This window comes from Musca autumnalis, unplaced genomic scaffold (assembly GCF_047663935.1).
Source record: "Musca autumnalis isolate F117 unplaced genomic scaffold, ASM4766393v1 scaffold_1, whole genome shotgun sequence".
Taxonomy (NCBI): Eukaryota; Metazoa; Arthropoda; class Insecta; order Diptera; family Muscidae; genus Musca; species Musca autumnalis.
In genome coordinates, this window is record NW_027411644.1 from 264,963,011 (window position 1) to 264,977,963 (window position 14,953).

At 36.7% G+C, this 14,953-nt stretch overlaps 2 protein-coding genes across 2 annotated transcripts; both read left to right on the forward strand.

The window, feature by feature from the left end:
* Positions 1-3,689: 3,689 nt before the first annotated feature.
* On the forward strand, positions 3,690-4,364 carry LOC141391538 (UDP-glycosyltransferase UGT4-like). Its single transcript, XM_073964414.1, has one exon. The coding sequence runs from the start codon at positions 3,690-3,692 to the stop codon at positions 4,362-4,364; it is 675 nt and encodes a 224-aa protein (XP_073820515.1).
* A 9,176-nt stretch (positions 4,365-13,540) lies between these two features.
* LOC141391548 (UDP-glycosyltransferase UGT4-like) lies at positions 13,541-14,095 on the forward strand. The gene has a single exon (XM_073964422.1). The coding sequence runs from the start codon at positions 13,541-13,543 to the stop codon at positions 14,093-14,095; it is 555 nt and encodes a 184-aa protein (XP_073820523.1).
* Positions 14,096-14,953: the final 858 nt, after the last annotated feature.

Sequence of the window (14,953 nt, forward strand, 5' to 3'; positions counted from 1 at the left end):
TAAGTTATTTAAAAAATGGATATTTTTGACACTTGCGTATGCTTTGCCAAGTAGTTTTAAATACGCAATAACATGTTCTGTTTTACTTTCTTGCTCATTGCACATCAAGTATTGTTTTCAACCCTTGTAATTCAACCGATTGTCTCGTGCTCTCCGAGAGAATGAGAGCTAAGATCATTTTCTAACACTGATTTTCAAACGTTCAAACACACATAACATTCCAAGCAAATAAAGAAAAGCATATACAAACGAAACAACAACAAATAAATTGTTTATTTTTTGTAATGTTTCCACTTGATTGTGTGTGTGTTTCCACTTGATGAGTCACTTGGCAAACTAACTACGATTGCGAGTTTTGTAACAGTGCAAAATACGATGGACACTTGTTTTACTTGTTACGCACAAGCAACGGACTTGATGCATCGTAATTGTTTTTTGTGGTGGTGGAAAAAATACTGTGTGCAAGAAAACAATTGTATTAAAAAGCAAAAGGCCCAAAAAACTTGTACGTGCTCAATTGGCTTACGGGGGCAAGTAACTCATTGATGATCTCTGGTGTTGTGGCCACAATAATCCTCCGAAATGGCTGAAAGTTGCTATTTAGTCTTCCTTGGGAGTAAAAAACTTTTCCCCAGAAATTTTTAGGTACAGGTCCATGTCTTAATGTAGCCATTAACCGTAACCCAGTTTAAAATCTAAAATAAAATGAACAAGTAAGAAAAGCGTTAAGTTCAGCCGGGCCGAACTTTTTATACCCTCCACCACGAAGTGTATTGAAGTGAAGGGGAACAATTAGTTTTATTTCGTTTATGAAAGAACTAAACTCTTCCTTTTATTGCAGGATTAGTACATATATCTCATCTGGTAATACTCCCTTCAAAACAGTTAATATGGGGCGACATTTTTGTTCTTTCCAAAACATGGAATAATATTTACAATTTTCCGAATTGAGCGAAATACATAATATTGGGCAAAACCAACTAGACCTAAACCTGAATATTCTGGATTTGGAAAGTTAACAACATCGGGAACGCCGTTCTATGGAGGCTGTATAAATATTTTATACACCCATGGCAATTTAAATATTAAATTTCAGTCATATCGGTGGTATATTGAGGTCACAACTTTCAAAATACTGTAAATAGGAATTTACGGGGGTATAGGAGGACGTCGACCTATACCGGCACATTTCAGCTGGAACGTTTCATAGTACCGACAAATTTTGGAGGGAAATTTTTTTGACCAGAAAAGGACTAAATACCAAATCACAGCTACCTCGGTGAAATTATGAAGCTACAAAATTCAAAATACCGATAATCGGGAGGTACCGTTCTTTCGAAACGTTGACCTGTACCGACAAATTTCTGAGCGATATTTTTGTAGCCCGGAAAAAGACTAAATACAAAATTCCACCCACTTCGATGGAATAATGAGGCTAAAACCTTCAAAATACCGAAAATCGGGCGGTGCCGTTCTATGGGAGCTATATGAAGTCGTTGGCCTATACCGCCTATTTTCAGGTGAAAAGCTTTATACCCACAACGAAGACTATGTACCAAATTTTAGCCATTTCGGTGTTGCAATGTGGCTAAACTCTTCAAAACACCGAAAATTGGGATGTATCGTTCCATGGGGTGTACATTAAAGCGTGGACCGATACAGATAATTTTCTGGGAGAAAGTTTTGCATTCCAAAAGAGGACGACATATCAAATTTCAGGCATTTTGGTAGTATAGTATAGCTAAAACCTTCAAAAATACCGAAAATTGTGAGATATCGTCCTATGGGTACTATATGATGACGAGTGATCTATACAGACAAATTTCATATGGAATGTTTTATACCCCAAATGAAGACTAACCACCAAATTAAGTCCACAACCTTCACAATACCGAAAATCGGGAGGTACCGTCCTATGGGGGCTATAAGAAGGCGTGGACCTATACCTACACATTTCCGGGGAAAATTTTATGCCCCCAACGAAGACTATATACCACATTTGAGTCACTTCGCTGCGATAATGGGGCTAAAGCCTTCAAAATACCGAAAATCGGGAGATATCGTCCTATGGATCTATATCAAAACCTCGACCTATATAAACATTTTACGGTAGAAATACATATTTCTTAGCCTGTGGAAACACAAAATACAAACTTACAACCGATTCTGTGGTCAAATGGGACTTACGCATTCAAAATATCTTAAAGTGACACGTACTATATATGGGGCGTTATATGGGGGCTCTACCAAAATGTGGACCTATATAAACAAACTTTGGTAGAAATGTTTTTAGCCTCTGGAGACACAAAATACCAAATAACAACCAATTCGGTGCTCAAATGGGACTAATACATTCCAAATATCTTGAAATGACGTGTACTATATATGGGCCGTTATATGGCGGCTATACCAAAACGTGGACCTATGCAAACATTTTATGGTAGATATGTTTCTTAGCCTCTTAAAACGCAAAATGCAAAGTTACAACCGATTCTGTGGTCAAATGGGACTAATACATTCAAAATATCTTAAAATGACGCGTACTATATATGGGGCCTTATATGGGGGCTATACCAAAACGTGGACCTATATAAACTAAATTTGGTAGAGATATTTTTTAGCCTCTGGAGACAGAAAATACCAAATTACAACCAATTCGGTGGTCAAATGGGACCAATATCCTAAAATTTACTTAAAACGACGAAGCGTCACTTTGTATGGGGGCTATACGAAAGCGTGGACCTACATAGCCGGCTTTCAATACCAAAAGTCCTACATGTATATAATAGATTTTACCAAAATTTTATCCACCTACTTCAATCCGTTCGCACGCTAGAGTGATTTCCACAGACGGACGGACATGGCTATATCGATGTGTAATTGCACACTGATCAAGAATATATATAGTTTGTGGGGTCTACAATGATTACTTCGACTAGTTACACACGGAATGACAAACCTAATATACCCCCCATCATATGGTGGAGGGTATAAAAAGGCCTGGCCAGACTCCGGTGTCCATAGGAGAGTGAAAGTGATCGATAGAGGACCATTACACATTAAATTAAATTTGACATTAAAGTTTAAAGAACACTTAAAACCCAAACTGATTTTGATTGTTAAAATTTATTCTCGGAGTCGACTCCGGAGTTTTAGTCGGAGTCGTGAAAACAGTTGGACTGGAGTCGGTGTCTGAGGTATTACATACATACAAAGCAAAACTATTTACTCTGCTCCTTACTAAGTAATGAGTACGGTGGCACAGATCGTGTGTGTCCGGCTACAAATCCGAGTTCAACGCTCACCGTCGGCAAACAAAATTTTTGTTAACAATTATTATTGTTTAAAATTTAAAGAATAAAATAAACAAATTATTTTTTTTTAATTTAAATTTTAATTAAATGATTTTATTAAATTAATTTTATTTTTGACTTTAATTCTAAATTAAACTGAAGATTTGAAACATAAAGTATTGAAAAAGAGTCATCTTACTTGAGTGACAAGCACTTGAGGAATTACATTTTATGCTGTTAGTCTGTAAGATAGTTCGTCACTATACATACCTTTTATTTGCGATAAGATATGTTCGTTAACTAAGAAAAATAAAAAAGTGTTTTAGTGTGTTAGTGGCCATTGTGCAGATCGGTTGATTCGTATTCACGTTTGGAACGTTAAAAATTGCCAATAAAATGTGGAAGCATATAGCAAAGTCATTTTTGTTGCTAACATGTCTTTTTGTCAATACCACCAAGGGAGCAAATATTCTTGCCCTCTTGCCATCACCAAGTTCGTCACATTTAATCATAGAAATGGCAGTAGTCAAAGAGTTAGCTGTGCGTAATCACAATGTTACCGTTGTATCAGTTTTACCTCTTAAATCGGAATGGTTACATCCGAACATGAACTATGTTCACCTAGATCATGGTATGTTTGATATGAATGCGGCCATTAATTCTACCAAGAAATCGGGTTTATCGCTTTTACTCAAAGCCGTTTCAATGTTTAAGAATATAATTTTGTCATTGGCCGAAATATTGGATGATGAAAAATTGCTGGAAATAAGAAATAATCCAGGAAATCAATATGATTTATTGCTGTTTGGTTATATTTATGGTGATTTTATTTTCGGTTTGGCTGAACATTTTAATTGCCCAGTTGCTCTACTCTGGCCAAATGTCCTGATAAGTGACATTTTACAATTAACTGGAAATCCGTTGGAATTAACACACAGTGTATCGACAATGATGAATTTAACAAGTAACACTCGAGGATTTTTGTTTCGCTTTAGAAACCTTTTGTCTTATGTTGTGGATGCGGCATTTCGGGTGATACGAGAAAGGACATCGAAGGAGGTATATGAGTAAGTAGAACTCCAATTATGTGAGAATGTGTTGTTTGAATATTATTAATTGATATTATTATAAAGCATGTACAAATTCTTAACATACCCTAATGACTTTAAACGGAATTTCAATTTGATTTTTAAAAAAGCATAAGTCTCGAATAGAGTTTGGGAATTCCCGACTTTTCTTCATTCCCGGGAAATCGGGAATACAAATTTCTCATTCCCGGGACTATGAGAAATCGAGTTTGTGTGACATGGACGTGACAGAGAGCAAACATAAAGGAAATAAATACTCCTTATATCTGTAGTTGTATCATTAGTTATCTTTTTGGAACAATATTGACGACGATGCGCCCAAATCTTGAAAGTACCAATTCATCATATACGGCATCTGTTCAAGCCAACCAATTCTTCCTGACTAATATGAGGATTACTGGCTTCCATTCCTAATATACACGATTTGCCACTTACACATTATACAGTTTGTAATATTAAATACAATAATTTTGGAGAAAACAACAATTCGAATCGATCACAGAGTTTTTATCTTAGCAAATTAATATATTAAATAAATTAAATTAAATAAATTAAACTCTAGTTTCGAACATACTTTTTGCGAATTATTTCCACATTCCTTTTTTATGTTAGGAATTAGAGAAAATATTGGTCCACTCCTTCGGAAAATTTCGGAAAAGTTCAGTTTAGGACCTGCTCTCGAATCGCTTTGATTTTTGTTGTAACAACGATGATACTTCCTGAAGAAAACCCCTATGACATCGTGTGTAGTGGTTAGAGCGCAAGATAACTCTCGAACGGATCTGCCGATTCGGTCCAAAATATGCAAGCTTAGTTTAAGCTCGAAGATAAGCCATATCGGCCCACTCCTGCAGATACCCCTCACAAAAGTTCAAAAATGTTCGGAAAAATTGTGCACACGATAACTCTTGAAGGGGGTGGCCGTTTTGGTCCATACTTTACACATCCTAATATATCTACCAGATATAGATCAGGTTTGAGTATGGACTATATCTGTCCACTCCTTCGGGTACCTCCCACAAAAAATGTCGGATAAATTGTCTTTAAGACCTGATTTCGAATCAATTTAAATTTTATTGAATCAACTTGCATTCGCTGCCTCAATTACGACAGTAAAATTTGTAGGGGAAAGTCCATACTTCTTGAGAAAACAGCCCGAAAGGTTTAAAAAACACATATGGCACCATATGTAGTGGCTGGAGGGCTCGAACCGAATACTGCGTTCGTCCACAATTTGGATATCATAATATTTCTTCGAATATTAGATGAAATTCGAAGGTGGTGCTTATAGGCCCACTCCTTGCGGTACCTCCCCCACAAAAGTTCGAAAATATTCACTAAAATGGTTCGCGTGATATCTCATAAACGTAGCAAATGATTTCTTCCAAACTGTTCATCTCTAAAAAGTGTGTCAATCCACACATACTCTGTCGGCAAAGCCGACTGATACTTTTTTACTTGTTGAAATATAGAAGTTCAAATTGGGACAATGCACTGACTGTATCGCCTCCTTTTAACTAATTTTAAATGAAAACCGCTTATACCTGGGAAATTTTTGCGGATTCTGAAACAGTAATGTTCATAGATAAGAAAAATCCAATAACAAGAAAAAATAAAATGAACATTTATTTGCAGTTTTCAATGATTTGAGTAAACTAATTGTTTTTAGATACGTAATATCTAATTCAAAATACGGTTGGCATGAGTTAACGGGTTAACGGATGGAGTCTAACAGTACTCTTCCGAATGTGGTTTTATGCAGTTCCAAGATGCAATAAAAATGCAAGCCATTGGAAAATATTCCAGAATAAATAAAAAAGTCTTACCCAGCAAAAAATCCTCCCTTACAAAACACCCTACTAACTCATTATTTTAACAAGGGCAAATCGCACTGAATAACTAGTTATTCTGTGACCATTAGATGTTGAAATATAAGCTAAAAAACATATACAGTATAGTCTCGATAATCCGGACACCACATGTTTCGGCGATGTCCGGACGGATTAGCGAGTAGTCACAAAACACATAATTTGTAAGTTATAATCAGTAATATCGGACGTTTACTAGAAAATAACCTGACACGAATTCATATTAAGCAAATATCACGGGTTGCGACCATTTTAAGCAGCTTTCCGGGCTACCAAATTTACTTCTGATTTTACTCCTCCAGCACAATTTAGGTGACATTTCCAATACACTTACTGGCCCATTAGAGAATATTTGTTCCATAAGCCGAACTAAGACAAGATCTCTAATTCGCCCCATTTGTTCTTTCGGTTTTCGGAATATCGAGCTTTCTCATCTCGTTTTCCATTTGTTTGCTCCATCGAAGCCTTGGCCTGCCAGTTCTGCGTGCACCACCATGTAGGATGTGTTTATACGCCTTTTTAGTGGGTTCCAATACACAGGTAGTCTAAAACTTCTCTATAATTGGTGTATATCAGCGTACGTGAAAATACTTTAAATAACATTTTCAATCGTTTCGTTTCGTATTTTCCATAGGAACAATACAAAACAAAACATCCCAACAAACCAAATGTCGGATGTCCGACAAGTCTGAACAATTTCGGAAGCAACGTCGTTCAGATTTCGTTCCGATTTCTAAACGATTTTTCGGAGCGGAAATAGTTCAGATTTTGTACCGATTTCGTTCCGATTTCGGAGCGAATGCCGGAAAGAAATTTCCTTTCCGAATTTCCCAAGGATTTTCATCAGATTTCGTTACGAAATCGGATCGAAATCGATACGATGTCGCTCCGACATTTCGTTCCGAAGTATGTCAACCACTTCATACAACTTTCGTTAAGATATCGTTACGATTTCGGATCAGACATCGGACCAATCGTCCGAATTTTGTTCCGATTTCGTTAAGATGTCGGTACGATTGGTTTGCTGGGATAATCCACGTTGACCGAACTCGCTGTTTAGTTTTGTTTTGTTTACATTCGTGAGTGCGAACAAAACGAATAACGAAAAGTTATCAATTCCACAACAACAGATAGAAAACGAAAAAGTTCAAAACACATGAACGATTCAAGGAATGAATGATTCGTTTGGTGGTTGAAAACATCAACCACATCAACCCAGCAAACCAATCGTACCGACATCGTAACGAAATCGGAACGAAATTCGGACGATACGTCCGATATCTGATCCGAAATCGTAACGATATCTTAACGAAAGTTGTATAAAGTGGTTGACATAATTTCGGAACGAAATGTCGGAGCGACATCAGATCGATTTCGGTCGGTTTGGGGTTTTGTTTTGGTTGTGAGAATGAAACGATTCAGAGAAGCTGAAAAGTTTGTGGCGTTGTGTGATTGGTACAGGAATCGTTTTGTTTGTTTACGTTCGTTGGTGTATATTTGTTCATAGTTGTTTTAAGGATATAAACTTTATAGCCCATGTACACATAATGATTTTCAGTGTCCATGTGACAAGAGCCTGTTACGACTTGAGATATAACTTCAAAATTCAAATGCACTCATCTCATTATGGTGAATATATATTTATGGTAAATATATTTTAATATATACAACGATGCGTAATTGCCTGTGATTTTGTACATCAAAGATTGAAAATAAAAGGAGTCCATATGTTTTTAAATGATTTATTGAATTTTTATATAAGAAGTGCGATTCTCCAACTCAATCAAATGCTCAAAATCTAATGCTCAAGATAGGAAAAAAATTTTGGTGTCCGGATTATCGAGGTAAGAAAAATATGAGATGTCCGGATTACCGAGTCTACAATGTAAAAAAAAATCTGGTGTCCGCATTACCGCGTTGTCCGGATTAACGAGTGTCCGGATTATCGAGACTATACTGTAGTCTATATTTAGAAAATTTGAGGTGGAATCTATTCAATTTCAACACACTTCATATTTTTATTTTATTTTATTTCGCTGTCTGTTGGATTTGATCATGCGAACTTATAATTTGTAGCCGAACCCACTACACACTGGACCGCGCGTACTTACATTAAAGGTTATTTAAGCGCTTACATGGCCACCACCAACTGTTCTTTGTTTTTCAACACAAAGCACTCGGCCGAAGTTGAGCGTTGAACAATACACAACCCGTGGATATGTTATCGGACAAACACGCTCTGTGCCACCGTACTCATAACTTAGTAACAAGTAATATAAGTAGTTATTTTGGTTAACATTACAATGTAATGGGTTACATAATGACTAACGGATCCAAATTTTTGCTGGGTATTTGTGTAAAACAACAAGTAAAAAAGTATCAGTCGGCTTTGCCGACAGAGATATACCCTCAGCCTGTGCACATTGAAACACTTTTTTTCACAAAAAACTTATGTATTTAGGGGGTTTCAAAATGTTGGTCGTATGAACCCACAAAAATGTTGATTAGGATTAAAGTTCAAAAATGTTGCGGAAAAGATACTTAAAGGAATGGACCGACATAGACAATGGGGGTGCGATAGGGGGTTTTTACACCCTTCGGGCTATTTATTTAGGAAGTATGGACTTGCCCCTGAGGAAACTTGTACCTTCGTATAGGGGACAGTGAATACAAGATGTTACAACAAAAACCAAGGCGATTCGAGAGCAGGTCCTAAACTGAACTTTTCCGAAATTTTGTGTGGGAGGTACTCGAAGGAGTTTACCGATTGACTCCATATTGTAACCTCATCTAAGTCTGGTAGAAATTTCATAATGTGCAAAGTATGAACCAAATCGGTTACTTCCTTCAAGAGTTATCGTACTCACAAATTTTCCGAACATTTTCGAACTTTTGTGGGGGAGGTACCGGAAGGAGTGGACCGATATAATCCATCTTTGAACTTGAACTAAGTTTAGGCAAAATATTACGAAAGCCAAATTTTGGACCAAATCGGCAGATCCGTTCGAGAGTTATCTTGAGCTCCAACCTCTACACACGGTGTTATAGGGTTTTTAGTAACTTTCAGGCTATTTTCTCAGGAAGTATGGACTTGCCCCTAATAAAACTTACAGCGTCGTATAGAGGACAGCGAATACAACTTGCGTAAACAAAAAACAAAGCGATTCGAGACCAGGTCCTAAACTGAACTTTTCCGAAATTTTGTGTGGGAGGTACCCGAAGTAGTGGAGTGATTGAGTCCATATTGGAACCTCATCTAAGTTTGGTAGAAATTACACGATGTGCAAAGTATGGACCAAATCGGTTATTCCCTACAAGAGTTATCGTGCGCACAAGTTTTGCGACAATTTTTGAACATTTGTGGGGGAGGTACCTGAAGCAGTGGACCTATATGGCCCATCTTCGAACTTAAATCGAATCTGGACAAAATATTTCGATACCCAAAATTTGAACCGAATCGATTGATCCGTTCGAGAGTTATCGTGCGCACCAGCCAGCCAGACAGACGGACAGACAGACAGACGGACGGACATTGCTAGATCTACTCAAAATTGTCTGAAACGGATATCGTACAAACATACTTGGGGTCTAAAACCATTATTTCGATGAGGCACATTTTTGGTCGTATCAAAGTGTAAATACCCTCTTTAGCCTAAAGGCTGAGGGTATAAAAATATTACGAACCTTATTACATTAACCCAAAATATGAAATTCCTTCATTAAATTCAATCGCAACTGTTGTTGCTGTTGTAACAGTGTCTTGTATTATATGCTTGTATATTCTTTCTTCTGCTTAATCTGGCTCTGGGTCAATCTCCAGTTCCAGGAACATGGCTGCTTCGATCCGTTAGTCATTACGTAACCCACTAGAGTAAATTGAGTAGGTTTTGCGGGGCAGTTGAAAAGGTGTCGTGTGTTGTGCGACCCTGTGGCTCATGCAGGGCAGACGTTTTGCACAGTGAAATCGATCCTTGCCCAATAGGAGTTAATACGGCTTCACTTTCTCGAGCGTAGTTGAGCCAAAACTTGTCTGGTTTATCGTGGCAGCTGACGCTCCTCAGCTACGATTGATGGTGGATGTACTCCGAAGTATCTGCAACTGCGGCCGTATGAATGCTATTCAAACGCGCTCGATATGCCTGTTGATCTAGAGGTTCTCTCTTGTAACACTGAATCTGCCTGAATAGGCGGACCCTATCCACCATATGGTGATTGAAATGGTCTGACGGTAACACCCAAGCACGTACTGCAACGAAAGCATGTGACTCTGTCGCTGTAATAATTGTTCCACAAACATCCCAGATGGGACAAGGGAGACTTCTCTCATATCAATGAGTGCACCCCGATTCATATTAGCTCAATGATATGGGACCTACTGTTTATTGCCGAGTCCGAACGGAGTGTCCTAAGGCACCACTTGTAGAGAAGTTTTACATGACTGAAATACTCATGAAATGTCGCCAACATCACTGAAAATTTGATGTTGCCTGGCCTCGCAATCGAACCAACGATCTTTAGCGTGAAGGCGAGTGTGCATACCATTGCACCACGGTGGCATCCTAAGTCGCTGTACTGGAAGAATATTTGCCTCCTCATGTAGATGATCCACTGGAGTCATGAAGAGGCACCCTGTTGCTGTTCTCAGGGTAGCATTCGGAAGTGTACATATCGCTCCTTTACTCAAAGAGTGGCATAACTCAAAAAAATGTCTTTTCTGAGTTAGCAATTTCTATTCTTTCTACGGCCTTTATTTTATCTTTTGTCGAAATTTCATTTTGATATCTCGAAAACTTTACGAGTTACACCTGATTTACTAGGAAGTTGACATAAATCAACAAAATAATTTTTTCAATTTATGAAGCACTAACACCCTTCAAATCATGCTTGATCTTGCACTGATATATGGCTAGCTCTTTGCAAAATATTGTCCCAATAGTTATTTTATTTTTTGTGTAATAATCTTTTGACTTCCCAACTTAGTTAAATTTCAATCGTCAACTTAAAACGCGTTTTTCTTTAAACTGTATTTTTTGAGATGTGACACTTTTTGAGTAAATGAGCGATATGTACATATGTTTGTATATACCGCAACTGTGTTTGTTTCCTCTGCTCTCCATTTAATCCAAGCTGTATAGTTCTTGCTTCATATGTTAAAGGCGTTTTTATATTTTATATATTGTCTTTCCATCGCCAGTTACTCCAACAGCACTATATTAAAAATTGTTCTTCTCATAAATCGCCGCAATAATTGTCTCAAATTATTGTATTTAACAACAAATTGTTGGAAATGTTAATGCTTTTCTGTTTTTAAACGAATTAATGCCTGTGCAATAGTAAGGAATTGGTGTGCATTTTCACGACTCGGATTGAGCTGCATCCGGATGCTATTAAAATGTGAGAAAAGATGTCGTTGGATTGCATTAAAATGCGGTTCATACCGCATCTGATCTTCTATTTGAAAATCGTCTGAAGTTTTGTAAGAAAACCTTCACATTTTCTTTTCATCAAAACTTCTATAAGAAAATCGTCTTATGTTCTATGGAAATATCTTCAGACTTTCTTTGAGAATATTACTAAAACTTCTATGATAAGATCGTTTGATCTTCAATGAGAAGATCAACTGATCTTCCATGGAAAGATCGTCTTATCTTCTATGAGAAGATCTTCAGATTTTCTTTGAGAAGATCATCAGAACTTTTTTGAGAAAATCATCAGATCTTCTATGAAAAGATCCCCCGATCTTCTATAAGAAGATCTCCTAAACCTTTATAAAAAGATTCCCTGATCATCTGAAAGAACACCTTCTATGAGACGATTATCTGATCTTCTTTATAAAGTCTTCAGATTTTCTGTGAGTAGATTGTTTGATCTTCTAAACGACGATCGATTGATATTGTATAAGGAGAAAGGAGATCGTGTGATCTTTTATGTGAAGGTCTTCTATAAGAAGATCGTCTGACCTCCTATGAGGAGATCTTAAAATTTTCAATGAGAAGATCGATTCAGATTTTCTCTGTAGAAGATCGTGCAATCTTCTATAAGAAGATCTATTTCGTTGGATCGCATGAAAGAATTAGTTTACAATGTACTACTTCCAGTTAATTTTGCTGTGTATGTCAACAATTTTTCGTAGAATTTTCTGACCACTGGAAACCTTGAATAAGAAATTACGGCTAATTCAATTAGTAAATATGGTTGATACCTTAAAACTGTAACAAATACCACTCGATAACGTTATATGGGGGCAGTACCAAAATGTGGACCCATTTTCAATACCAATCATCTTAGGTGTACTACACTCCTACTCCCCGACGAAGACTATATACCGGATTTAACCCATTTTTGTGAGAAAATGTAACTAAAACCTTCAAAATACCGAAAATCGGGAGGTATTATGGGGGCTCTATTAAAACGTGAACCTATTTCGAAAATGATTTGCAGGACCTACATACCAAAGTTCAGTAATTTCTGTAGGATAAATCTAAACTAAAATCTTGAAAATACTCGCTTATAATGTAACTATTTTTCCCATTTTAAAATACATTTTTTCTTCAAAATAAGTCATATTTGTTAGCCTTTTTTCTCCTTAAGAACCGCGAAAAATGTCAAAAAGAAGTTGAGGTTCGAAAAATTTTGAATGTTAAGAAGCGATTTGCATCGTTAAATTTTTAAAATGATGATATGCATTTTTTGATTTTTGTCGTTGGGTGCATCCACTGTTCGTTCTGTGTGGCTGTATCAAAACGTGGATGGTACACACCTATCACATAAAAAAAACAAGGGGCCAACAACCACAAAAGTTTGGCAGTTCATTATCAGAATGACTGGCAAATCGTTTCTAAAAATTGTCCAGTAATATCTACGTAATCAAAATAATAGGTAATCTAAACTAAGTGATAATATTATGTTTGTCAAATTTTCTATTCAGTTGACCTGACTTATGATTTTCAAATGTTATTTCCTTTAAAAGATAAAAAACAGTAGGTAGCTATGTACATATGTGGTTTTCTATCACACCAACTAAATACAAATTCTATGATAACGAAATTAGCTCTTCGTTTACAATAACTCTCCTATTCTTTTAGTCTCACTGTTGCTAGCAAAGCGATCGATCTAGGGTAGCGCGTATTTCACAATTTAAAATCGATTGAAAGACGTGATAATGGTAAAAAGACGAAATTTATTACTGCTAATGGCATCAATAGTATTATGCTGCCGCATAACAACTGCTGAGTCAGCAAATATATTAACCCTACTACCGTCATCTAGTCCTTCACACGTTATCATCCAAATGGCGGTGGCCAGAGAAATGGCTTTACGAAATCATAACATTACCGTAGTTTCAGTGTTACCTCTAAAACAAGAATGGCTACATCCATCAATGACCCATATTCAAGTCGACAAGGGCCTTTTGGACATGACAATGGCTGTGACGGCTACGCAAACAAGTGGTTTTGCACGATTTGGAGCTTTTATCGATATGTACAAAACTTTAACCGTTGGCCAAGCTGATATTTTGGAAGATCCCAAGTTTAAGGAAGTTTTGTATAACCCTAATAACAAGTTCGATTTAATGCTGTGGGGTTATTTCGCTGGTGACTATTTTTTCGGCATAGGTGAACATTTCGATTGTCCCGTCGTACTGTTGTGGCCAAATATGGCAATTAAATCCATTTTGGAACTAATGGGAAATCCCCTTGAAATTACATACACCATTACCACAATGATAAATATGGCAGCGGATAGCACAGGATTTAGTTTTCGTTTGAAAAATGTATTAGCTAATGGTGTGGAAGCGATGCTGAGTATTTTGCGGGACAAATGGTCAAAACCAATATATGAGTGAGTATATCGATTTTGTTTAAGTTATGGACACATGTTTGTTAATGCAAAACTTTGAGTTTTATTGTCTAAACTGAATCCGGTACGCCTCGCTACCACAACTAAGATAAAATACAAAGTAATGACTATAATTACACTGTGCAACATGTTAAAGGTAATCTTGTGCAAACAATATGAACTTAGGATTTTTTGAAAGTACAGACCTAAACGTCGAAAACCCTAGCCGGGTTTTGTTGTTAAATATTGACTTTTTAAATCAATTTTGGGCTATATCTCTGAAACCTATGTGAATCTTCATCTGACCTCTGAAGCAAATTTGTAGATAACTGCAAGAATAAAATATTTGGAGAAATAATTAACTCGAAAAACTACATTTACTGTCTCAAATTTTATAAAATATGGAAAATTTCCATAATTTGTATACATTTCGCACCATATCTCCAAAACTGTAAATTTTTTCAAAATGTTGTCTTTTGAAAAATATTCGCTGGGATGTAATACACAACTCTTCAGAACATGTGATTGTTGTAAAATGCCTCTATCACCTTGTTTTCAGTATATTTGTCAACGACGATTTAATAAATATGTCAATAATGTAGTGAAATCCGAAATGCGAGAATAAACCGATGCACACTGGTCGAAACCACAGATCTAGCGGCGCGAAAGTAAAAAATTCGAACTATAAAATTGCGAAATATTTTCCATTATATCGATTACAGGCACTTTGCAGACAAAGATTTTGTTTTTATACCCTACACCACTATTTGGAAAGGGTATTATAAGTCTGTTTTGGGAAAAATTCATGTAACACCGCGAAATATCGGTCGTAGGCCCCCAATGTGGTATACCAATCTTCATATCT

Coding starts and splice junctions, on each gene's coding strand:
- LOC141391538 (XM_073964414.1), top strand. CDS start 3,690: ATGTGGAAGCATATAGCAAAGTCATTTTTGTTGCTAACATGTCTTTTT.
- LOC141391548 (XM_073964422.1), top strand. CDS start 13,541: ATGGCGGTGGCCAGAGAAATGGCTTTACGAAATCATAACATTACCGTA.